This window comes from Siniperca chuatsi, linkage group LG11 (genome assembly GCF_020085105.1).
Source record: "Siniperca chuatsi isolate FFG_IHB_CAS linkage group LG11, ASM2008510v1, whole genome shotgun sequence".
Taxonomy (NCBI): Eukaryota; Metazoa; Chordata; class Actinopteri; order Centrarchiformes; family Sinipercidae; genus Siniperca; species Siniperca chuatsi.
In genome coordinates, this window is record NC_058052.1 from 2,288,732 (window position 1) to 2,316,212 (window position 27,481).

The following is a 27,481-nucleotide window of genomic DNA, read 5'->3' on the forward strand; positions in this document are numbered from 1 at the left end:
ATATTTTTGCTCATACTGCACATTGCTGCACCACCTCTTTTCACCCTGTGTCTTGAACGCTCCGTTTTCGCTACCTAGAGCAAGTTTGTATCTCTGCAGAAAGAGGGCGTGGTAACTGTCAATATTTTTTTTTATTTGGCCAATGGAGGGCTTGACTGTCAGTCAAAACTAATTTCACCAATACGCTGCCTGAACCAGTTGTCAACTGAATGCGACTATCATGTTGCATCGCGTAACATCAGACGCTCTCTGTCCACACTGAATCCCTTAAATATGCACGTATGTTGTCATGTAAACAAACCATGAACCATGTACACGTTTTATATTGTGATATTTAGATGTTTCTTTACTGCAAGCTAGCAAGCTCTGCCACCTTATCTAGGTTAAACTTCATGAATCATCCGTTCCTTGTCCACGTTGCAGCGCTTTCAACGTGAGCAACAGGAATAAATAGAAACAGGGCGTCCGACAAAAGTTCAGCTCAAAGCAGCGTGCCACATTGCACTGCGCAGTGCTGTGTCGCTCGTGGCCAGTTAAGACATTCCAATAGAAAACAATGCAATTTAACTGATTTTGCATCAAAGTATCAACAGACAGCAACGTTTTTAATCAACATTGTAAAGAGGAAGTAGACAACTTTTGATCATAACAGAATATAGAAACTTTCAGCACTGAATCGAGCTGTTTTCAGACAGTTCAGGAGCAGTGTTTTCTGTGGGACAGGGTTACTTTATACAATAAAGGAAAGCCAAAAAGCATAATATAACCACTTTAATGAAACTATAGTAGGAAGTGAACATTGTTACTATGATACGGGACGGATACAGGAGAAGGCTGCCGCACGGGGACTGGAGACCTCCGCGGTGCAGGAACTGGAGGCTGTCAGGCTGCCGACTGGGGACCAGGCAGGACCGATGATAGCTCTGAGGTGCTGGGCAGCTGAGTCTCCAGGGCGCTGGACAGCTGAGACTCTGGGGCCCTGGACAGCTGAGACTCTGGGGCGCTGGGCAGCTGTGAGGACGAGCAGCTGGGCAGCGGTGAGTCACGATGTCGGCGGAAGCCACGCTTCCTTCTGGGGGGGTTTTCCAGAAGGTGTCTCCAAGACAGGAACGGGCTGAGGTGCAAGCTGGTTAGCAGGCTGAGGCGTAGACTGGATGCTAGCACCCAGGAGGTAGGCATGCAGGGATATCAGCTGGGAACTAGCAGGCCGGATTCAGGCTGATGACCAGCAGACCAAGGTGCAGGCAGATCAGTAGCAGGCTGGCTGCTAGCAGACTGGTGCCCCGAGGGCAGGGAAAACAATCAAAACTGGAGGGAAAAGCAAACAAAGACTGGAAGTAAAACAACAAGACACACGAGGAGAGGAGCTTCAAAACTTTACTCATTTATTTTTTAGTTCACATTTTCACAAAATCACTGCCTCACGCAAGCTCCTCCTAACCTGTTTTCCCATTGGCTAACCCTAACCCCGCCTGCTGCGCTCCAATTGGTTCATGCAAGCTCTGCTTACCCTCCCACATTCTTCCAATTCATTCACACCTCATTCTGCACCAGACAGACAAGAGAGAAGGACGTGTCTTTTTCTCTTGAAAGATTAGATTATACAGATGGTAAATTTGTAAATCATTTTTTATACTATTAATCCTATTGATTTCACTGAAATGATTGAATTATTTAATCATATTATTTAATTTACTGGGTTTTTTTCATTCCCACGCCAACTTCGCTCCCATGCGCTTCTGCTCACCACGCCTGCTTCACTCCCATTGGCTCCTACTAACCACGCCTGCTTCACTCCCATTGGCTCCTGCTAACCACGCCTGCTTCACGCTCATTCGTCCACATATAGCGCCACCCACTTGCGGAGGGAGGAAGGGGTCAAGAGGTCAAGGGGGTGGGGTTTAATTCATGTTTAATCAAAGGTCAAAGGTCACCATCCATCACCTGTTGATTAAAAAGTGACAGAAAGTGTTGCATATCACTTTCTACTATACAAAAAAAAAACTTTCTCCCCCTCATTGCACTATTCTCATGCATACACGCTGGATACACAGCCTGCCCTGCACTCCCTGTTCCCCACCCACATGCCCCCAGACACACCTGGCGGAGATCTGCACTCTTCTAGTTCTATTTGTGAAGCATTTTAGTTCTCTTCCAAAGAAGAGAGGTACACTTAAAAAGAACATTGTACCACGGTGGACAAAAGAGTGTGAAAATGCAATAAAGTCTCGAAATGAAGCCTTTAAACTAAGTATTCAAAAGAACTCATAATTTCCAGGTTACAGGCAAATGTAAGGAAAACAATAAAAAATGCAAAGGGGGTTTTGGAGGAAATTTTGTAATTTGGTGGGAAGCTACGATGCTGAGTATGAAGAAAGATTATTGCAAAATGAAGACACAAATTACTTATTAAATATTCGTTTCATGAAGGCAGTTCTTAACCCTGCTCTTAGAAAAACAAGGATGTCTTCACCAGGCAAAGACCAAATTTGTTACGTGATGATAAAATGGGACAATTTAAAAAACAAAGTATGTCCATGTGATTTTGAAATTATATTTGTTTTAATCATGCAAGTTAATAAACACAGAATATATGAAAGTGGCCTAATTGCCTCCATCCCTGAGGACACACCAGGGCCAAGTACAGCAGTAGGTAAACAGGAGGAGCAGGAGGAAAGCCAGCCAGAACCAAGAAAGAGAGAGAAAGACGATGAACTTCTTCAGCTAATTAAGGAAGACAAGGCAGAAGAAAGGAGAGCAGAGAGAGGATGGATAGGCTCTTCTCTCTACTCAAAAGATTAGTTGAAAAATAAATAAATATCAAATGAATTAATTAAACTAAAGTCATGTTAAATACATTGTTTATTTCATGTACAGGTATTTACAACTATTTACAACATAAAGTACATACATAAGAAGTGGAAGATATAGGGTGTCTGCAGGTCCTTAAAAAGTCTTAAATTCGATTTCATAAATATTAGGCCTTAGAAAATGTGTATGTATACTTTTGTTGAGCTGAGCAGCGAGTCCCTGCTGATCATTTGTTCTGTCCCTCTTTCTCCTGGAATCCTTCACTGTGGCAGACAGCCGTGGCTGTCTCCCACTCAGTGTGGCCTGTTCACCAGCAGACACCCGGATTAACTCTTCCCTCCTGGCTTCTGTTGTCTGCTATCACCGTAGTGTAATCTGCTCGGAGCAGAAACATGCAGCAGAACCGAAGTCTTTGATCTTACTGCAGCGACATGAGAGCCTGCTAGATCTCTGCAACAGAGTTTAGCGCCAACGGCTGCCACACACAAAGCCTGCCAGCTAACTTCACATGCTAACAGGAGCACGAAGCAAGTTGACGCCGAGCTGTGAACTCTGTAAGGACAACCACAGGTGGAGCGACTGGCTTTGCTTATCTTTTAAATAAATGCTTGTGTATAATTATGCTGGCTTCTTTAATGTTGCACAAGAGAGTAATTTGCCAACCTCTTCTATGTTGAACTCCAAATCCTTTAACCTACTAGCTGTCATAGTTTTGGGTTTTTGTCCTGTTTCTTGTTTTATTTTGAAGTGTTCTCCTCTCCCCATGTGTCTTATGTTACTTCCTGTCTTTGTTTACTTTTCCCTCCAGTTTTGATTGTTTACCCCGCCCTAATTAATTGCACCTGTGTCTCGTTGTCTCCCCTATCTAAGTGTATTAAGTTAGAGTTTTTCCTTTGTTCAGTGTCAGTTTGTCATTTGCATTAGTACATTGCACGTGGTTACCCATATGTTGGATTTGTTTGCCTGTCTTGGACTGCCTTCCCGATTTGGACCTCTGCCTGCCTGACTTTCTGTGTAACCCTTTCCTTTATAATAAATTACTAAACTGCATCTGCACTGCCTTGAAGTCTGCGTTTGGGTACTAATGCCTTGTGCTCCCTGTTTCCCTGCGTGACACCCTTACAACACTAGCTATTAGTTAATTCTAGTTATAGTCATTTATTTAATTATTAATCTGAGTTCCAAATTGATAATGTAGTGTATTTTATGAGACTCAATCAATTAATTAATCATCTTTCATGAAGAAAAGTGGTGCCCCCAAGGACTTTATTCATTAGTTATTTATGATTCAATTTGATAATTGATAGCCATAATTAACTGATTGCACCTATAGTGGGTGCCGCCCTTTAACCATTTTAAATCCAAACAGAACTAACAACACCTTGCAGTCAGTTCTTGTCCTTGTGACAAAGGGATACAAACCAGCAAATTAAAAAGTTCTTCTTTCAGTAAAAGAATAAAACATTGTCAATATTCTTTGCTCTACTCCAAAGGAGTTTAGTTTATGCCGACAGTAAAGACGCTGCTGAGTCTCTTTCACAATATGTGTGTTTTCACTAAATCTCCGTCTGCCATTAAACACAGTTCCCAAGTATTTGTAGTTTCGTACAGTCATGGCACCTGTGTCCCTTCCCTGTCTCCTCCTCCCCCCATGTGTGAGCATGTGGGCATGGCTACCACCTCTTCTGGCACCTGGTTTGGCCCCACACCTGACTCCAATCAACTCTCAGATTAAATACTCCAGCTCTGCAACCACACGTCGCCAGATTGTTCTGTTCTACTCAATGGTAGTGTACTATTGGCCAAATCTCTCGGATAATTCTCTACTGCGCTTTTTTGTCTGTTTGTTGATTGGATCTTCTGTTTTGTGCCTCAGGACTCCGGTGCCAGCGTTGTTGCCCAGCCATCTCAGCTCATCTCCAGCTGTTCTCATTACACCTGTCTCCTGCCACCTTCAGCCCAACAATACCCCTCCATCTTATCATTGTTTCATTAAAACCTTTTACTTATTACAACCTCTGTCTGCTTCTGAGTCCACCAAAAACAAAACGCTTGTACGCATACTGCAGGGGGTTGAGAACTGGTCCTGTTATATCCACAATTTCTGATTCAACTTTTTTCTTTTTTTCCCCCCAGAGTTTTCATTACTAGTCATTGAGGATTTTAGGTCTGCGGATCTTTGGAATTGGAATGATAGGGGAATTCCTCCATAAATCAGGAGCAACTCCAGAATCTAAGGAGAGCTGGAATAGTCTTTGCAATTCACTTTTATTTATATAGCGCCAATTCATAACAGTTATCTCATTGCACTTTTCCTATAGAGCAGGTCTAGACTGTACTCTCTATAATATTATTTACAGACACCCAACAAATCAGAAAACAGAAATACATTACTCAGTTCTTCAGCACAGTATATTAATGTCCTTCCACATATTTCATCTAGCCCTTTAGCTTTGTTGACTTTTGAAGAACTTATTTAATTCGTGTGGCAGTGTCTCAACTCTGATATTCTCTATATGGATGGTTTTAGGGCTTGTATTGGTGTTTGTCCCAGACATTGTTTTGATTCCGCTCCAGGGCTGAATGCATGTCACCCTGGTTAAATTTATGTGCAATTTTATTCTTACAGCCTAATCTTGCCTGTCTCACTGCTTGCTTGACCTCTTTATTAACCTCTCTTCTTTTTTTCAGCTGTCTTGCAAAAATATACCCTTTTCATTTTTTTAGGACACTTTTTTTTAACTCCTTTGTTACCTGCGGTTTATTATTAGAGAAAATTGTAATTGTTTTAGAGGATATCTCTTTATCTACACAGAAATTAGTATATGATGATGTAACATCTACTTGCTGATTAATTTCTGAGCCTGACTCAGTGAGGGCATCCCACACGGTACACTCAAAACAATCTCAGGGCCTCAGTACTATTATCTGACCAGACCTTAAATGTTTTAGTAGCAGGTTTCTTTCTTTGATTAACTGGTTGGTATGGAGCTGCAAGTAAAACAGAGTTGTGATCAGTATTACCAAGGCTGGGCAGGGGGAAAGATCTGTATGCTCTGGGAATACAACCAAAACATTTATCCAGTACCTTATTAAGTCAGGTGGGACAGTCAATGTACTGATGATATGCACGTGAAACACCTTCCAATGGACAGTGGTTAAAGTCGCCTAATAGAATCGTAGGCGCATCTGTAGATATCTTGTTCATCTTGTTAACCATGTCCAATATAACCTCGGATGCATTGTTTATATTTGCACGGGGGTGGATGTACGCATATACAAGTTGGGGGAATTCTCTTGGTAGATAATGCAGGCGAAGAGACACAGTCAGCATTTCAATGTCAGCCTTACATACTTCCTCCCTTAGCCCACAACTACAGTCTTACACCACGTGTGGTTTATGTATAAGCAGACACCACCCCCTTTCTGCTTACCAGTGATGGTCTTGTCTCTGTCGAGTCGAATCGGTGTACTAAAGCCTTCAATATACAGTGGTGTGCAAAAGTGTTTGCCCCCTTCCTGATCTTTGCAGAATTGTTGTAATTCAGCCACATTGGAGGGTTTTCGAGCACTCCAAAGTGTTCATTTCAATTCTGAGTGGGCCAAAATTCCTCCACAGCACTGTAAAAGATTTGCAAGTTATCGCAAACGTTTGATTGCAGTTGTTGCTGCTAAGGGTGGCCCAACCAGTTATTAGGTTTAGGGGGCAATCACTTTTTTCACACAGGGCCATGTAGGTTTGGATTTTGTTTTCCCTTAATAATAACAACCTTCATTTAAAAACTGCATTTTGTGTTTACTTGTGTTATCTTTGACTAATATTTAAATTTGTTTGATGATCTGAAACATTTAAGTGTGACAAACATGCAAAAAAATAAGAAATCAGGAAGGGGGCAAACACTTTTGCACACCACTGTACATCCGAGTCAGGAACCCGACTGTCGAGCCATGTCTCCGCGAAGGCCATGATACACGCGTTCCTGTAGCCCTGCAGATGGTAGACCTTTACCAGTTTACTATGCAATGAGTGTACATTTCCAAGGATAACCGGTGGCAGGGGTTTCCTTCTTGTGTTGTTTTTCAGCTGCTCTCTCAGACCACTTTTCTTTCCCCTCTTCCTCTTAGTTTGCTTGTTTGTGTTTACTGTGCTCAGCTTATTTCCACGGAGTATCTCTGCCGGAATATTCCAGTCTATATTGATATCTCCAGTTTAATATTTAATGTTTAATATCGGTGTCCTTGTTCCATGGTGTTGGTCATTTTCCCATCCAAGCAGTGGGTGAAGACAGGTACAAACAATCTTAATGCGACTGTGGACCCATTAAAATAAACATATAACGTTAGTCACTCTCACAGTGTCACAGAAGACGTTAAAAACTACATAAAAACAACATAAAACAATGGTTTGTTTGCTACTGCACACCACAGTTCGCCACATGAGCAGCGCCCCACTCCCCAAAGGACTGTGCACGTGTTCATTTGGAGCCCTGTCCTTTATGTTACCTCATGTCATTCCTGACCCTGGAGCCACATTATGTTCCAAACAGATGTGGTCCCATTCCAGTTGATATATTATAGCTAAACATACTCTAAACTTCTGTATAACACATGCAACTTCAATATGCCAAGTGCGCATGCGCCAACGTGCATGCTGCCTGTTGCCGTTGCTTAAAGAGTTTCCCTTCGGGGATCAATAAAGTATTTCTGATTCTGAACATGGATTGACTGATATTTAACTTAACAGTTTGTCAATTGTCAAGATAACTCTGCATATCAAGAAAATCGCAGTTTGTCGTAAAACTGTTGTATAAGACTGTGACAATCTGTAATTAGAAAGACTACACACCCAAAGGTCGCGCAAGTGGTGTCATGAATTTCTCTCTCTACAAGTTCCCTAGAGCTGCTGACGCTAGGATGACTGTGTTTCGTACATGGTTGTATAAAGTACCGGATTTAGTCACACGAGCAATGGGTCTTGCTCGTTCTTTTTCTTCCTGGCTGATAAAAGGACCAGGAGTCGCTGGATAAAACACATCAGGTAAGCTAACGTTAGAAGGGACGACCATGTTGTGTTGGTGACGTATATTGTGCGAGCCAGAGATGTAGTTCACTGAGTGGTTTCGCACAAAAGTAAATGGTACTACGACAAACTGAATTTCTTGAAAAATTATATTTAAATTGACAAACATCATATGTGTAGTTCATGGCACAATTCAAACTGGATCTAAAAATTAAATAAGGTCCCATGGGGGGCACCGTAAGGGGGCGGGACTGCGCCTCTCTGTAGATCTCAACAGTGAGGTTCCAGAAATGAAAATCCCATTCATATTCTGAATATCAGAATCAGAATCAGAATCAGAAATACTTTATTGATCCCCGTAGGGAAACTCTTTGTTACAGCAGCTCGCCTTTAAGTCAGTGCACACAGGAGAAAGTACTAGAAAACGATATGATACACTATAAACACTATAAACAGGTCAGAAATAAATTAAGTATCATGTCAGTATAAGTATAAGATAAACTAAGTGTCGAGTACCAAGTGGGTTTACTGGTTGATGGTGAAGTACAGTATAAAATACAATGTCACTAATTATGTAATAAATAATATTAATAAGCGGAGGTGCATGTACTGTCAAGAGTAATTGAGGTATATAGTATCAGTAGCAATAAATAAGAAAAAAACTAACAAGGGAAAACTAATATTGCACGGAAGTAGTACTCAGAATATTGCACAATTATTATTAATTATGGCGGAGATGTAATGCTCAATGTCCAGTTTAGTGACCTAGGGTCATACAGACTAACCCTTAGAGGGAGGAGTTAAATAGTTTGATGGCCACAGGCAGGAATGACTTCCTGTGGCGCTCTGTGGTGCTTTTTGGTGGGATGAGTCTTCCGCTGAAGGTACTCCTTTGTTTGACCAGCACGTCATGGAGCGGGTGGGAGACACTGTCCAAGATGGCGTGTAGTTTGGCCAGCATCCTCCTCTCTGACACCACCGCCACAGAGTCCAGCTCCACCCCCACAATGTCACTGGCCTTGCAGATCAGTTTATTGAGTCTGTTGGCGTCTGCTACCTTTAGCCTGCTGCCCCAGCATGCAACAGCATACAGGATAGCACTGGCCACCACAGACTCATAAAACATCCTCAGCATGGTCCGGCAGATGTTGAAGGACCTCAGCCTCTTCAGAAAATAGAGGCGGCTCTGGCCCTTCCTGTAAACAGCCTGGGTGTTCTTGGTCCAGTCCAGTTTGTTATCTAAGTGTACTCCCAGGTACTTGTAGTTCTCCACAATGTCCACACTGACCCCCTGGATGGAAACCGGGGTCACTGGTGCCTTGGCCCTTCGTAGATCCACAACCAGCTCCTTAGACTTTGTTGCATTGAGCTGCAGATGGTTCTGCTCGCACCATGAAACAAAGTTACCCACCACAGCCCTGTACTCCGTCTCATCACCACCGCTGATACATCCCACCACAGCAGAGTCAACAGAAAACTTCTGAAGGTGGCAGGACTCTGTGTGGTAGCTGAAGTCCGTGGTGTAGATGGTGAAGAGGAAGGGAGAGAGGACAGTCCCCTGAGGGGCCCCAGTGTTGCTGACCACGCTGTCCGACACACAGTGCTGCAGGCGCACGTGCTGTGGTCTGCCAGTCAGGTAGTCCACAATCCAGGACACAAGGGGGGCATCCACCTGCATCGCTGCCAGCTTCTCCCCCAGCAGGGCAGGGGGAGAAGCAGATGGTGTTGAAAGCACTGGAGAAGTCAAAAAACATGATCCTCACCGTGCTTGCCGGCCTGTCCAGGTGGGTGTGGATGCGGTTAAGCAGGTAGATGATGGCGTCCTCAACTCTCAGCTGGGGCTGGTAGGCGAACTGAAGGGGGTCCAGGAGGGGTCTGACCATGGGCCGCAGCTGTTCCAGCACTAGTCTCTCCAGGGTCTTCATTATGTGGGAGGTCAGTGCCACCGGTCTGTAGTCCTTGGAGCCACTGGGGCGTGGCGTCTTCGGCACAGGAACGAGGCAAGATGTCTTCCACATAACAGGGACCCTTTGAAGACTCAGGCTCAGGTTGAAGACATGCTGAAGGATTCCACATAGCTGGGGGGCACAGGCTTTTAGCACCCCGGGGCTAACGCCATCGGGGCCTGCAGCCTTGTTTGAGTGGAGCCTCATCAGCTGTCCTCTCACCTGGTCAGCAGTATAAAGGGTTTTGATTATTAGCCATAATGTCATAACCATCCAAGGTAGACTTACTACAAGCTATGAGATTATACAATGGTATATGCTTCTGTGGAAGCCACAAGTCTGTACGAAATCAACTTTGTTTTAGGAAAAACACATTTTATTCGCGATCTCGTGGACAAGTACTACACTACCCACAATCCTAAAGTGTTACAGCAACGTCTCTGATTGGTGGAGCTAGCTGTTACCATAGAAATGTTTACTGCGAATGGCTAGTGAACGTTTTTAAAAACTTTATTTACACACTTACAACTTACAACACGTTTAGCAACTTAGTTAGTTCCTACCACCGAACTCTACGTTCATTTACGCTACGTAGACCAGATCATCTCATTTAACAACGCTCAGTTTGGCCTTCGCTGTCTACAAAGGCCATGTCTTCATAGACCGGGTGCTTCGAAGGATGCGGCCCCTGAATAGAGACACAGCTAGTGAGTCATCTAAAGACATCTTACTTGAACTGTGTAAAAGTGTAGGAAAAGGGAAAGTTGGCATAAAACTGGAAAGAGCCTACCAATCTGCAAACCACAGAAAGACTGTAGTAATCCAGGAAATTACTGACCAATTGCTTTAACATTCCATGTCTGTAAATGAAATGAATGGGGAAAATGGTAAATGAGCAGTTGACATATTATGGAAATGAAAGGACATGAATCAATACAATGGACCCAACTTTATGTTTAGAATAAGAAGAAATACTCAGTTCCCTCTTGCAAAGGAGATCTCAGTAAGATTACCAGATTAAATAAAGGTTATATAAGAAGAAGAAATACAAATAAATAGGGAAAGTGTGGTACCTATCTTTTTTGATAGAGAAGGCCTATGACATGATGTAGACAGAGGGTTTATTAATTAAGGTCAGTAAATTAGAGGTCAAAGGTCATTTGTTTAGGTGGATCAAGAACTTTTTAATTGAGAGATCAAATCAAGTAAGAATTGGGAAGAGTTATTCGGGGAAACTTTGTAGTTGGAAGGATGTATAGTGAGCCCTTTATTATTTTCTTTTATGATAAATAATGTATTTATAAATATAGAGAGAGCAGACGATGGTTCAATTAAGAAAAGAGGAAGAAATTTGGACTCTATCGTAAAGACGTTACAAGAGGCTGTTGGAAAAGCAGAGGAGTGGTCATTTAAATGGGGTTTTAGATTGTCAGTGGATTAAACAAAACAATATTCCTAACAAGAAAGAGAATTAGTAGTCATTTAAAACAAAAAATATATAATCAATGAGAGAGTGAAATATTTTAAATGTTTAGCTTTGTGGTTTGAGAATTACTTGGGCTGTACATATCCACAAAGTTATTCACAGATGTAAGAAATTGTTAAATTAAGTGAATGGGGGGCAGAAAGGACTATTTATATTGGATTAATTAAATCCGTTTATTGGTGTATGGTGTTTGGGTCTGCAGCAAATAATTTTCTTAAAATACAAGACCACAATCATTATCAGGCTTTGAGATTATGTTCAGGTGCCTTTAAAACAAATTCAGCACAAGCACAAGCATTACAAGTTGAAAATGCTGCTAGAAATAAGAATACAGCATTCACAAAATTACTGGGACATAATCAAGATCATCCAACACAAGACACATTAAAGCCTTGCTGGGAAAAGGAGAGGAAGAAAAAGCTTTGGATGGTCAGTTACACTGAAAGCAACAGAACTGGGAATGTCTCAAATAAACATCAGTCCAACTGAAATTTTGAAGGTAATTTATTTCGTTCATACCGAACACACTACAAGAAAGAATATTTAGACAGTTTTTTACCTAAAAACATTACATGAAACGCTAACGTTACTTAAAATCTTGAGTAGAGAAACTCTGTGAATGTTTTCAAATCTGGTTAAATAAAAAAAAAAAGAAAGAAGAATCAATAGCCACTAACAGATGTATATCGCAACTCCTGCCTGGGAACCCTACTTTCTTCCCATTGGCTCGCATACCTGGGCTCCCCAGATGTGAAGTTGGACCCTCTTGGATTATCCACGAGCCCCGCAGTACCCCATTAGTCACTCAGTATATGCACCAACCCTCCAGCATTAGTAAGGTCCCTGACAGATTGCCTATTGTGCCTCTGCCCCACAGTGTTCCAGCATTTGTTCCTTCCTTCCTGCCTTTGGCCTTCGGACTTGTTTGCCTCTGCCTGTTTCTGAACCCTACTTCTCCTACTTTGACAAGTCAAAATGTCTGCCGTGAACAGGGTCTATTGTTGCACTTACATTATAAAACACACCTGTGCTTGTGCCTTGAGTGTGTTGATTCATTATTACAGCCACACATGCCACATGGCTCCTAACTGTATGTGCAGCTGGGTATGATCTGTATACATCTGACAGCATAGAAACTGCCAATCTGAAGTCCCTCTCAGCAAGCGTGCCCTTTAATTAAGACTTCACTGCTGAGCCTGCAGCCAGATTGAGTTCCTTCTGCTTTAGAACCATACTCCCTGATGTTGTGGATGAACTCAAGACAGGCAGATTGCAGTAATTACTTGCATTTCTTTGAAGCAATAAGGCTGATTAAAATGTCTGGATTGCTCGTCTCTGGTCTTTCTCTGAGGTGTTTCACTTCAACGGGCCCCAACACAACGATTTTGATCCTCCAAACAATTTGACTGTGATTGCAACAGCCATGGCATCCACTTTTATTTCAGCCAAGGTGATTGTTACATGTATGAAATTCACACTGTCAAGTCGAAGCAGCCACACGTATGTGGTGGTATTTTGGGCTGCTTAAGCTTGACAGAGTGAATTTCACACGCGTAACACAAACAGTGGTTGACGTAATGTGGGGATGCACTTCTGAGCAGTTGCATGTCGCAGCCAAATAGTTTGGAGGATAAAAAAACAATCTCAAATGTTTGAGACTTGTTGTCTTTGGAGAATACTTATATTCTATTCTAAGTGCTTTCATAATGCTTTCTATTTTGATTTGGAAACAAAAATCACTTTTCTCCCTTTTTTTCTTTCTTTTGTTTAGTATCTCACTGCCTGGTCAACACAAACCCTCAGGTGAGATAATGGATAATTGATTGTAGACAAGTTCTTGGACTAACTGTCTTCATTATGGATCATTTTAATGACTGCAGGAAACACTGCAGACCAGCAAGAGACAGTGAAAATGCATTAATTATATATATATATATATATATATATATATATATATATATATATATATATATATATATATATATATATTATTTCAGACTAATCATCGCCTGAGAAATCATTAAAATACCAGATTGTTTTTGCATTGGCTAGGCGAACTCCCGAAATCGGCATGCCCTTCTGTGCAGGCTAACAGAACTTGGAATATACACCAGCGTGCCGCATTTCACAAGAGGCGAGGGCGGGGAAACTAGCTGGCACATGAGGCATCAGGGGTATGTAGTTAAATCTCCATCAGCTGATGATCAGACAGCGGCAGCTGGTGGGGGGAGATGCTGGATAAGTTATTGTTGAGACTGAGTTGTACCAAAGTAAACAAGAAACAGGTCTTTAGCACAGAAACAATGTAAACGTGTCAACTTGCTCTAACGGTCAAGTTTTGGAGCGCACCCTCTTTTCCGTTAATCCCTCCCTTTCGGTGCATCTGGCCAATAGCAGAAGCTCATACTGAACCACTTCTTTTGCCGCTAAAACTAAACTCGCTCCATCTTCTGTCCTGTCAGGCTGCCTGTATGTGTGGCTAAAAGTAACAGAAAATAAGTAAGTTTTAATTCGGAATTCATTCAGTTTGACATTATATTGCTTTTGTGTGTTGTCTTGGTCAGTGTATGTTATCTTTGATAGTCTACACGGTCGCAGCCACCGTTAGTTAACGTTATGTGAGTGAAGAAACGGTCCTAAGTTAACTTTAGTTACTTCGTAAGATAAAATATGCCTTTCAAATTCTGTTTCAACTATTAGCTATATATGTGAGATCAAGAAACTGTGTACTGCACCCAGTAGAATGTCACCTGTGTAACACTCGATACGGGGTCTTTCTCCTTAGGTCATATGCGACGTTCCTGTACGTAACGTTAGAGATTACTGTATTAAAAACTTACAATTTAATGTTTACTTGCTTATTAACAGATATACACAGGTCTTATAACATAACTCGACAGCATTATCATTTTTTGAGGTTTTGTGCTAAATTCGGCGCACAGACGCAATAGACTGACGAGGTTTTTCCGTTTCACGACAAGTAACGTTAACGTTGTATAAAACGTTAATTCGGTTCAAAGTATGACCGGATTCCATCTTCATTTGTACAGTAATGTTAGTTCTAAGCATTCACTGCCATTAAGCAGAAACAAAGGATCAAGTAGTTATTTGTAAAACCTGTGACATGGAATCTGTTTGTCATGATATATAATATATTCACATATGCAAATGGAGAGTTTACTATACTAGGGGTTTATGGTGACCATGCACCACAACGTCTCTGGTTTGAATCCGGCCGGGGACCTTAGTTGTATGTCATTCTTAATCTCTCCCCCCCTTATTTCCTGTCATCTCTCCGCTGTGTCAATCGAATGAAAGCATAAATTGCCCCAAGAAATATTGAAGAAAAGAGACAGCCATAAGGGAACATTGCTTTTGCCTACCTGAGATTCCCTGGCAGAGAGTTACACAACTGAGGGGCCAGACAGCAAAGGCTCAGTCACTCCAGGGCCTAGACGGCAAGCATTCAAAAGCCCAGCAAATCTGCAGTCTTGGATGCTTCAATGCTCCTTGCCACGATCCGGCCTGTCAGTCACATTATAAGCCCATTATCAGTAAAATGTCAACATTCATAGCATGTGTGGAAGTGGAGCTCCTGTATGCAGCTGATTTGTGTTGTGACATATGCAAATGTGAAGGGAGAGAGCCTATTTCATCTGAAGTGACAGGGTTTCTGTATTCTGATTTGAAAGCAGTAACTTGACCATGTCCCCTCTTAAATTAGTGTAGGATGATGTCAACCATGCCTTAGAATAGAATAATGCCAGAATGCCTTATTTGCTTGTGAAGATGTGTGGTTTCCAAATATTTTGTCAGATTTTTGTGGTTCTTTGGCCCTAGTCTTTGAAAAGGTGAGATGCTGGAACCTTGCCTGTCAAAGTATTTTCCACTTGCTGCATGTAGTCAAAGTTAAGTTAATTAAAGATTCAGTTGGTTAAGATATAATTACAGTTCTTAACGTTAGCTCAGTATTCTGAGGAATGGTCTTAAAGGTTCTGTATATGAGATTTTGAACATTAATAAAGCAGCAATCAGCTATCTGCTGTGTAAATATATAGTGTAGTAACGGCTTCCTGAGCAGAGAATGACATCACAATCCCTCTGTGTGTGTTGTCACCCGAGCGTCTCTGTTCTTTGTTTTGGTAGCCGGTCCGGCTGTGCTTGGGAAGATCTCTGTTCGTCCCAAACACATTTTCTATCGTCCCTGGGACGCCGGGACGCCGTTAGTCTCGAGCCCTGTTCTGTTGAGATCCTTTCCATAATGTTGTCAGACACTTAGAATAACAATCTGAGGCAAAAACAAGCACTTGTAGTGGATGTAATGTTACTTCGATGGGCACCTTTGTCCCCAGGGATTACGTTGCAGCCATTGCAGGCCGTTACGCGGCTGCCTTTTCACATCTAACTCTGTGAATTAAGGTTTTATTTCGATCAAACCGGAGTTGGTGATTGTTGGATCAGTGGAAAGACTAACAAAGACAGTTTTGGTGAGTTTTATTTTGTTTCAGGTTTCTGTCTGTGTGTTTTACGATGATCAGCGAGGTAAAATTACTGAGCTGTAGCGCTCATTTGTTTGGGTCTGAGATGCTGCTGCTCAAGTGTGACATTTAGTGGCAGTGAATGTTGCATACAGCTCCTTTTAAGGTTAAATGTTATTAGCAATGAGGTTTCTGGGTGGTGGATATACCTTTCCTCATTGAAGGTTGAGCGGCTGTTTTTAGCAGTATTTTCCTGATTCTTTTACAGTTTCAGAATCAGTGTGGCTCAAATCAGCAGCTGAAAATGGGAATCTCTGGACTGCTGCAGTTCATCAAAGATGCAGCAGAGCCCATGAATGTGAAGAAATACAAAGGCCAGACTGTGGCTGTGGACACGTACTGTTGGCTGCATAAAGGAGCATTTTCATGTGCTGAGAAGCTCGCTAAAGGAGAACCAACTGATCAGTAAGCATTTCTATCATTCTAGCTGAATGAAAGAAAATGTGTTCAAAAGCATGTTAATATTTACTTTGTAATCTTCTTGTGATCAGGATTGAATGTCCAGAACTGATATTGGCATTTTAATTTGTCCAATCCTAGGTATGTGTGGTACTGCATGAAATTTGTGGACATGCTGTTGAGTTTCAGTGTCGCACCAATTCTGGTGTTTGATGGACGCAATCTGCCTTCAAAACGAGAGGTGGAAAAGGCTCGCAAAGAGTGAGTATTTACCTTGATTGTGTATGAGTGTATGGATGCACGACACATACACATCCTGGACAGCCTATCATCTACGACCTTTACAAGTCCTAGAATACATTTTTTAAAGAGAAATCTACACTAAAATAGAATGTATATGGTTATTTTGGCAGGTTTTGTTATTTGTGCATAAGTTTGTCCGTAAGACATTTTCCATCCAAAAGCCATCATCCTGCACGTCTATCAGCAAGTCAGAGACTGAAAGTGTAAACGCACGTCCAAGTGATCACCCAGGCATTGATCACAGAGCCTGACAAATGTTTTCATTTAACAGTCATGCACCATATACTGTAAAATCCATGGCTCTGACCAGATAGCTGGAGCTGGCAGCTAATTATCCTCTGTCTGTCTGTCTGTCTGTCTGTCTGTCTGTCTGTCTGACTATATTATCCTTAACATGGAAGCAGAACTGTATCTGTGACTGTCATACTTTTGTCTTTGCTGCTAACACTGCTGCCAGAGATCACTACCTCCAACTGAACCTTAAACACCTTCAACAAAAAATCACTTACTAAGACAGTTGTCTTTTTGTGGGTTTATAGCTCTCATTTTGTTTCAAAATCTGACTTAGATTTCATTCTAACTGCCATTAGAAGTGTTCCATGATTAATTCAGTTTCATTCATGTATCTTTCAGGCGCAGGGAAGCCAACCTTCAGAAAGGCAGACAGCTACTGCGTGAAGGTAAAGTGTCTGCGGCCAGAGACTGTTTTACCCGCTGTGTTAACATCACCCCAGCCATGGCCCACAACCTTATCAAGGTAATGATTTCCCCTCTCTTGCCAGGCTGAAATAAATTATGAGTGCCTAATCTCTGGGCTGCCCCCTAATAGTCATAATTTGAGCTATCTATCGAGAAGACAGAGTCGAATCACTGCACTTTTTTTCCCTTTAGCTGCGTCATTATTTATTGATAAGAAAAAGCATGAATCACAAGCACATGACAAATTAATAGACTTTGTTTATCAAAATTACACATTTCATGCAATTAGTATAATGTTTGATGACAGAACTTCAGATTTGCTTTATGATGTGAACATTTAAAGAAAAGTGAGGGGGCAAAGCAAGGAAATAGGGGAAACCAGCAAGTTTGAATCTAGCTCCATAGAGAAGCAGACGGGACCTTCACCATCAAATAGCATAGTTACCAGAATGAAAATTTCTGTCCAGTAATGATTTAAAACATCAGGTAAGGCTAAACTGCCCGACCTGAAGTCTCCGAATACATAAGCAGATTACTTTGAATGTGTTCACACAACAAAACCCAGCAGAAACCCTCCACAGTTTCTCTTCCAAGTTGCATGTCATCTATGTCAACATTTAAAATATGCTATAGAAATATTTAATTGGGCCATTTGAACCCCACAAATACGTTCACTTTGTTTTTCCTGTCTTACTTAATTTCATTCTTTGCTTATATGGGAAATGTTTTTTGTGATTTTTAAACCAGACTGCAAGGGCGAGAGGGGTGGACTGTGTTGTGGCTCCATATGAAGCTGATGCTCAGTTAGCTTATCTCACTAAATCTGGTTTGGCCCAGGCTGTCATCACAGAAGACTCTGATCTGCTGGCATTCGGCTGCAAAAAGGTATCAAGTACTAGACCCAGGGGCTGCATTTCCAGCTTCATACGTATGTAAATACATAGAGGAAACCTGATGGTTGTATAGAGACGGGTGATGTTATTAGCTGTTGTCGTCATTCAAACCACACAACTTTTTGCATGGGCAGAGAAGGGTACTTGTGCTTACTTTATGTGCTATGGTAAGAACAACAATGAAGTTGGCTAACCAGTGAGAGAAACAACAGACAAACAAGCCCTTAGTCAGTGCTAAAAGAAACGTAATCAAACGCTTCAGTGTTAGTCGTGTTTGCAGCAAACCATTCGTTAGACAAAAGCAAACATAGCCTTTAAGATATTACCTCATGAACCACTGCTCGTACATTGCCACCAACTCATAAATCAATCATCTGTCACAATCATGCAGGTGATCCTCAAAATGGACAAGGAGGGCAACGGCCTAGAGATAGACCAAAGTAACCTGGGCCGCTGTCGCTCTCTGGGGAACGTTTTCACAGAGGAGAAGTTTCGCTACATGTGCATCCTCTCTGGCTGCGATTATCTGGCCTCCCTGCATGGCATCGGCCTGGGCAAGGCTTGCAAGCTGCTGCGGCTGGCCAAAGACCCTGATATACTCAAGGTGAGACCAGATGGTGTGACAGTGAAGTTGGATTATACATTGAGAAAGGTAACTACTATTAGAAGTTGGGATTCCAAAGGTACATCGTTTTTAAGAAGGATGGATCAACATGGCTACTTAGGGTGCACACTAGGGCTGCAACTAACGACTATTTTCATTATCAGTTAATATGTCGATAGTTTTCTCAATTTATCGATTAGTTGTTTGGTCCATAAAATGTCAGAAAATGGTGAAAAATGTCGATGACTGTTTCCCAAAGCCCAAGGTGACGTCTTCAAATGTCTTGTTTTGTCCACAACCCAAAGATAGTCGATTTATCGACTATTCACTGCAGCTCTACTGCACACCAAACCTGCTTCTTTGAAAAGTATGTTTAAGTCATCAGACTAAAATCTAGAAAAAACCTCCAGAATGTCACCAATCAGCTCATAGAAAAAATGGCATCACCATTCCGAGAGGGTCCAACAGATTTAAAGCGAGACTATGTAACTTTTGAATAAAGAAATAACAAATAAATTCTTCCTCTGGGAAATGAAAAGTTGAATTCATACACAACTTTACTTGGAAATAGTAGTTTCAGAAAATAATCTTAACTCAAGGTCCTTGCCCAACTTTTCCCAGAGCTTTGAACCTCATCCCACTTTCCTCAGTTGTCATGGATATAGCTCAGTTATCAGTTATGGTTGAAACAAGCCTGCACAAGTTTGTGTGAATACAAATGTTTTAGTACAAACATTTCACTTCCAAACCCAGTTATGAACAGAACATTGAATGAATCACATATGTCCAATAAAAAAGTAACTACAGTGGAATACAATTTGACTCAACAAATGAGAAAGTGTTTAAGCACTTTGCTTACCCTGTCTATTTATACCACTAATTCAATACATGTTTTATAATATTATGATACAACTAATTAGAGACTATTGAATGACATCTATGATTACATATTAAGGGATAACTATTCCAATAAAGGTTCTAATTTTAGAAAATACAAAATAAGCACAAAGTGTAACATATAGTGTAGGTGAGCAATTAACATCACACAATTTTGAATAATGGTAAAAAGTTCTCTACACAATTAAAAAAATAAAATAAATAATACACACACACATATATATATATATATATATATATATATATATATACACACAGACTGTCAGTCAGTCAGTCAGTAATCGCACTGATTCCAACACTAGCATAAAAATGATTGTGTTAGTAAAACCTTTTAGCAGTGCTTATTGTAAGCTCTCGTTTCCAATGTCAGGTGATCAGAAAGATGGGCCAATACCTGAAGATGAACCTAGTCGTCCCTGAACAGTACATCGAGGGATTCACCAGAGCCAATAACACCTTCCTCTACCAGCTGGTGTTTGATCCTGTCAGGAGGAAGGTTGTACCCCTCAACCCGTACCCAGCGCACATCGACCCGGCCACCCTCAGCTACGCTGGACTGTATCCTCCTAATGAAGTAATGTAATCAAACCTAACAAAGTGTCACCTTTGTAAATAATAAAAATGATTTAGTGTCACCCTTGGTTATATTTGATTTTAGAAATGACAAATTGTAAGTTCCTCTCCATTACTTGCACAGTATTCTATCCTTGATGATATTGAATTCAGTAATCTAGGAGATGACAAAGGCTTGCAGATGGCCTTGGGAAACCTTGACATCAACACCATGGAGAGGATAGATGACTTCAGCCCAGATAAACCGTTTCCACGGGTACCAGATTACAATCAGTTAAAGGAGTCCTGATGATCAAAATGAAGTGTCACATTTAATTTAGAATAACTTTGCAAATGTCTTTTCAGCCTTCTAAGCCCCGTAGTCACAGCTGGAATGACTCACCAGCCCAGACTGGGCCCAGTATCTGGAGCAAAGTCTTCAGGCCAGCATCTGCTGCCCCGCCCTTGTCTGCTGCCTCCCCAGACAGGCCTCCCTCCACCAGGGGGAAGGAGAGAGTCATCAGCCTGGACGGCTTGAGGCTGCCCTGCAGAAAACTGCAGGTGAAGAGACCACGAGAAGGTCAGCTGTTTACATGCAGTGTTTAGATTTCTGCATGTCTTTTTAATACAGATACACCCATTTTACCCTCTCAGTAAACAGATCCACTCCAACACAAAAATCTGATTGGTTGATAACTGCTGATGATCATGGCAAGTTAGGCTGTGGAACAAATTACTGGCAACTGTCCATAGATTTAGAGATTTCCTAGTGTTTTAGAGTTTTTCCCAGTTGCTCATCTGAGCAGGATGTGAATAGGTTTCTGGTGACTTGATGTAAAAAAGAGGTATTTTTTTAAAACCAAACATGAACTGCAGTTCATTTTTGGTATGTTTGTCAATAACTGAATAAAATTATTTATCATTTTTATTTTACAGAATGTGTACACATAGAAATTCTACTTTCCATAGTTATGTCCATAGGAGTTTGCAAAAAGAAACTTTCAAATGTAGTTTGCAAGGATAAAACAGTGCAATGAGATAACTTCTGTTATGAATTGGCGCTATATAAATAAAATTGAATTAATAAAACAAAAACAGGTACACACAAAAGCAGAGAAAATGGAAAAGTTAAAAAGAAATGAATAAAATAGAAATACTAAGAGGTGTGGATTCACAATAGAATAGAGTTGCATTATGACTTAACATACACATTCATTTCTCAGTTTAATTTCATTGGCCTAAAAAGTATGTGTAATAAGTGGGTGGCATTTCTTTTCGAATGTTTTTGTCTGGAATTTCAGTCTCGATTCATACACTGCCTTTAATCTGCCTGTGTGTTCTCATGGGAAAGGTATAACCTCATTAAGCCCATTGGCTCAACCTCCAAAACATTCACGAAAAGAAAAACTTTTGTCTAAAAGTTCATCAGCTTGGGGCATCATCCACATTTGGGAAGATTTGATCACAGAAATGAACAAGACTTGATATAAACTGAGCTGCAGCTTTAGTTTGTGCTGATAAAGGATTAGTGATTAAATGTTACTCATTACAGATTCACCCAGCTCAGGAATTCTTTCCAACACTGTCCTCTTTTGTAGATGAAATATAATTATCTGCAGGTATCTTTAAGGAAACTGAATCACTGTCGCAGCAAAATACTAGATACGATATTCTATTTTGCTTATATACTTAGCAAAATGGAAGTAATCGAAAATATAATAAAAAAATAAAAGCAGCAGTGTATAGCCTGTTATGACATGTGGACTGTACTTGTCTTTATCTTCCCATAGACGCTGCTATATCAGACCAGGACGTGCTGCAGCAGTACACACCCTCCAGTCAGAAGAGATCCAGGTCAGACCAGCAGCCAGGCAAACCAACATTAACCAGTCAGCCCCGGCCACGCAACTGCTTTGCCACCCTGCTGCAGAGGAGGAATCAGGAAGCTGAGGAGGATGGCCAGGCCACGTGCAGCAGGTGACATCACAGGGATTCAACCATATCTAGTCATCATCTTCTTGTTAGACTCATTATTGACTATTCTAGTGACATAGGTTTACCATGGAGTACTTTGGGGCAAGCAACACAAGCAGTGAGGCAGTTTACACATACTATGCATAAAGAACGCAGAAGTATGCTGTCTCTGAAATGTTTACTTGATTATTTAAATGAGCTCAAAATGTATTTGATTTATTTAATTATTTAGTCAGTTGGAGACAAAGTGGTAAATAATGCATCACAGTGATTACTTGTTGGACTTGAGAAGGAAAATATACTGGTCCGACGTTGAATTGGGAAATTCCAAAAAGTGAATTGTTGTCTGACATTTGGAGATTCTGTGATTTAAAACTTTTTCTTGTTTTAAATTATGATAAAATTGTTCTTTGTAGTGATTTTTAATATTCATGTTGATGACTCTTCCAATGCCCTTGCTACTGGTTTTTTTAAATATCACTAACTCTTTTAACTTTCAACAACATGTGTCTGGTTATGAGAATCCGTGTCAGTGGGGGTCCCGGGCCTTGTTGATGAGGCCGGCTGTAGAAGGAAAGAAACTGTTTTTGTGGTGCACAAGTCGTTAATGGAGGGGGGGGGCTTTTGGTTTGTAGTTGGTGATCTGTCTGAGCCCCTTCAAGGACACGGGCACATGTGTATGAATTAAACATACCAGATATAAAGTGTTAATTAGCCAGATTTAGATGTGGTGTTAGGCATAATTTTGAACTTTAGACAGAGCCAGGCTAATCCCCCCCCCTGCTTCCAGTCTTTATGCTAAGCTAATCACAACCAGCTCCTTTCTTAACACAGACATGAGATTGATATCCATCTTTTCGTTTCACTCTTTGAAACAAAGCAAATAAGTATATTTCCCAAAATGTTAACCTATTCCTTTTAAACCAAGGGCTATAAGTGGGAGCAGACTTTTTGCCAGAATAATTATGATTATCATTTTTTGCCATGATCATGCAGCCTTAGCATGCAGCGGGGTTAACACTGTAATGTATATTATCCTGATGTGGTTGTGTCTGTTCCCACATGTAGATTCTTCAGCAGTTCCAGTTCAGCAGCCAGTATGAGCACTAAGGAGTCTGCTCAGCAAGATACACTTCGCACTATGGAGCTCAGAGTAGTGAGTCACACCGAGGACAACTCTCCCAGCACGCAGACCAATGACAGCGATGGTCCCGACGTTCCATCTGTGGACACTCCCAGCCCGCCTCCATCACCAAGCACCACATCTCCCACTTCAGCCAGTCAGGGCCTCAAGCTGTTTCACTGGTCAGACAACTCGACCTCGACCAAACAATCGAGAACGTCTAATTCCACTTCAGGCCTGGCTGCCCTGCAGCAGTTTCAGTATAAGAAGGAGGGTTTTTTCTCGTTAACAAATACCCACAGACCCCCTGGAGACACATCACCCCCACGACATTCCTCCACTGACGGAAACCCAGATGACAAGGATGACCTCCCAGACTCCCCTCCGTCTCAGGACAGTGCCTACTTCTCCCAGTCCCAGCCTTACCTCACTTCCTGCCACAAAGAAGAAATCCTCACCTACAGCTTCCCGTCCTCCTACCAGGAGGATGCTGCATCTGTACGTTCATACAAATCTCCACTGCCTTTATAAATGTCTATACATCCCTTGTGGTTTGGTCAGCCTTCACACATATATCATCATCATCAGTTTCATGGCTCATGAGTGGGTGTGCAGAAAGCTATTTTGGTAGCATGGCTTTGTGTTCATACATATGACTTTCATGTGCTTCCTCAGGAAATGAATTCAAGCAAAGATGCTAAGCCAGAACAGAGTCCCACCCAGTCAACAGAAGCAGATACGAAACCTGGCATGCTTCAAAGCATGAGATCAAAGGTGGGTTTGTGCCTGAGTTACTTCCAACATTTTGCAGATTTTTGGTTGAATCTTAGTTTTAATTTTTCTTTTAAAGGCACCAAGTATTCCCAGAGTATCTTAACCATTAGACAGTGGAGGGTTGTGTCAGTCTGCCTTAAAGAGCTGCAAACCCCTAACAAATTTCATTGGCGTGGGGTTTAGTGTTCCTTGACATCATGGGAAATGTGCTGGTAATAAGTAGGGGTGTAAGAAAATATTGATACACTTGAGTCACACTTGCAATATGTTTTGTGATACTGTATCGATTCTCAAAAACAGTATAGATTGTTAATTAATAGTTCACATGCAAAGATTTGTGGCAGTGTTGTAATCTCTTTAGCCACGTGACTCTAAACTGAGACTGGAAGAAGTAAGCACATATCTTTCCTTTGCACAGAAAGTAGTGCTATGATGTCGGATGTTACAAATAGAAATGCAGATCCCACTGTTCTGATTGCATAATAAAGAAATAAATGAGAGCAAGGAAGTGAGACAGTCTCAGGTAGTTAAACCTCTATTCAGTCCTCTTACTGTCTGTCATCACAAGTAGTATTTTAATGCAGCTGAATTTACGATTTAGTTCTTATTTACACTACAGGAAGTGGCTAAATAAAGTTGTAATCAGTGAGCTTTAGAGGTGTTGGTATGTGTATTTTTGAACTTTGGACAGTGCCAGGCTAGCTATTTCCCTCTGCTTCCAGTGTGTATGCTAAGCTAGGCTAACCACGTCCCAACTCCAGCTCTGTGCTTAACGCACAGACATGAGATTGGTATTCATTTTCTCATCTCACTCTTGGATTTTTCTATTCAATTCACCATTTAGAAATAATGAAGTTCAAGACATTTTTCATAGCAGTAAAATACTGTGCGCTTTTTCCTCTGTTTTAATCTTGTCTCCTATACATGGTCCTCCTCCAGGTTTCAGGTCTGTCGAAGCCGAAGTCCAGCAGCCAAGGTCAAGCAGCAATAATGCGAACGTTGGGCCCAGCCCGGGCCAGTGGTCTGAGGAAAAAGTGTGTGGGTTCTGGGAAGAAAACCTCCTCCCCCAATAACGAGAACAACCCTGGTGTCCAGGCCACCATCAGCAGTCTCTGGAAGAACTTCAGCTTCAAAACGTAAAAGAGGAATACTCAAGTTATATAATAATAATCACATTCTTTACATGATTCCTTTAAAACCAGATTTTCACAAAGTTGCCTAGTAAACATGGAACATTATGGAAGTGGACATTTCTAACTAAAATTCAAAACAGATTAATCTGCTTGCATAACATAGACGTATTAATCAGTGGTTGAGGAATCCAAACGAGCTGGATGCCTCATCCTACATCCACATTAATGCCTCTCTCTTCCTGGCCAGCTGCCTGCACACATTAATGACCTGAAAATAATGTCTCGATAAGACCATTCTTGGTGGCCTTTATACTGTATATGTAAAAGCCACCAGGAAAGGTTCTTATCAAGACATGATTGGATTTGACTAACTTTACTAACTACACAAGTTACTACATTACTGAATAACAGCTTTGTTGTGACTGATATCAGTAGTCATGAAATCACTGCTGTGACAAAGCTTTGTTTGTTTTTAAGATGCAACCAAGTTCAATTTAATCTGAGTAAGTTTTCTGTTAACATGTCAGTGTGGCCCAAACATCGACTAGAACAGCTGATTTCAATAGTACTGAGTAGTCCCCCTATTAATGAGAACACATTTTGGGTTGCCAGGTTGAGAAAACTTCCCCTGGCAGCATGACTGTTCCAATGGACTGTTTGACCTCTGACCTTCTGGAAAAGAGCTGCAGAGCATCTGGACTAAAATCCATTTATTAAAAACTTAACATTTCTAATTAAAAATGACTTCCTGACTTTTTCTGTTGACCTATTAGAAAGTAAGAAACTTGTGTGTGTGTGTGTGATCAATGACTTGTTAACATTTGTAACTGCAGCTGCTTTGGCTTATTAAAAGGTGAGACCCTTGTTACCCTTTATTAATGACTTGACTGTTAGTGACTCACCGTCCAAGATTTTTCACATCCTGGCAACTCGAAAGTTGTTCTAATTAATGGCTTAAGCCATAAACTTTATAACTGATTTATGAAATACTGGTACATTATTTATAAACACTTATAAAACCATTATTTACAGCGTATTAACCATTTTAGTACCAAGTATAAACAATAAATCTCAATTTAATTTCTGTTCTCCTTCAATATGTCACCTTTGTGTTCTGATCTGAGCAACGTGGGCTTTTTGCTCGTCACACACATACTGAGTTCAATATATTCTCTTGGAAAAATCCAATATCGAGGAATTTCATTTCATGGGTCAGTTTATAAGATGATAGCCACATTTATTTTGCACCTTGTTCTACCTATCCATCACAGTGGAATATCTTCGAGCCCAGCTGCAGCAGAAACCAGATTGTTTCCATTGTTAAAAAAACATTGTCAAAGTAGGAAAGAGGAACAGTTTTTAGGCCAAGTTATGTAAACAAACTGGCATTGTTACACCATGGCTGTGATGCCAGTATCTTTAATCTGTGACCTAGTTTCTAATCGAACAGCTCTAAAACCACCCCTCTTGTTTTCCAGAGATACCCAGAAGATGACTCCGTGTAAGAAAGGAGAGCCCATGTCTCCAGTCAAAGACAACTTGCTGGCCAGCTCGCCTCAGCGGACATGAACTTAATCACCAGCCTCTGATGGATGCTTTGAATGTTTCACACACTGCTGAGTGCTCTGTGTGGGAGTGAAGCTTTTAAACATACCATGTATGATGATGATTTCTCATCAACCTGTATTTCTTAATATAGAATTTTAAATAAAGCTACTGTCTTCTGATCCGTGAATCCTGTGTGTGGTGTTGAGTTTCCTAACTATACACAAGTTGTATGGAGTGAGGTTGCATCACATCTTCTTGCTCTTGTCTGTTGCTTCAACACAGCAGTCAAAGAATGTTTCACCTGGTAAAGTGGCTGTAAAAATGCACAATGCATACTTGAGTGTTTACTGAAAATGCCCTACCTGCATATAAGCTGAGGAATGTGGTGATAAGACTGCTGGCCTCCTGTGTCTTCAAAACAGTGTTAAGAAGCTTCCCATTTCTTTCTAAGATCCTTGAGAAAGCAGTCGCCCATCAGTTGGGTGACTTTCTAAATAACAATAGCTTATTTGAGGATTTTCAGTCAGGATTTAGAGTGCATCATAGCACAGAGACAGCACTGGTGAAAATTACAAATGACCTTTTTAATTGCATCACACAATGGACTTGTCTCTGTACTTGTCTTGTTAGATCTTAGTGCTGCGTTCGACACCATTGACCATCACATCCTATTACAGACTGGAACATGTAATTGGCATTACAGGAGCACTAAGCTGGTTTAAATCCTATCTATCAGATCGATCTCAGTTTGCACATGTTAACGCTGAGTCCTCCGTGTACG

The 27,481-nt window shown here is 41.1% G+C and overlaps 1 protein-coding gene across 1 annotated transcript; it reads left to right on the plus strand.

Moving 5' to 3' along the window:
- The first annotated feature begins 13,605 nt into the window (after positions 1-13,605).
- exo1 (exonuclease 1) lies at positions 13,606-26,887 on the plus strand. Its single transcript, XM_044215026.1, has 14 exons — positions 13,606-13,762; positions 16,010-16,206; positions 16,342-16,461; positions 17,137-17,260; positions 17,950-18,087; positions 18,487-18,699; positions 19,967-20,154; positions 20,323-20,425; positions 20,515-20,728; positions 21,939-22,125; positions 23,191-23,743; positions 23,921-24,019; positions 24,959-25,155; positions 26,631-26,887. The coding sequence occupies exons 2-14, from the start codon at positions 16,046-16,048 to the stop codon at positions 26,719-26,721; spliced, it is 2,388 nt and encodes a 795-aa protein (XP_044070961.1). The 5' UTR covers positions 13,606-13,762; positions 16,010-16,045; the 3' UTR covers positions 26,722-26,887.
- Positions 26,888-27,481: the final 594 nt, after the last annotated feature.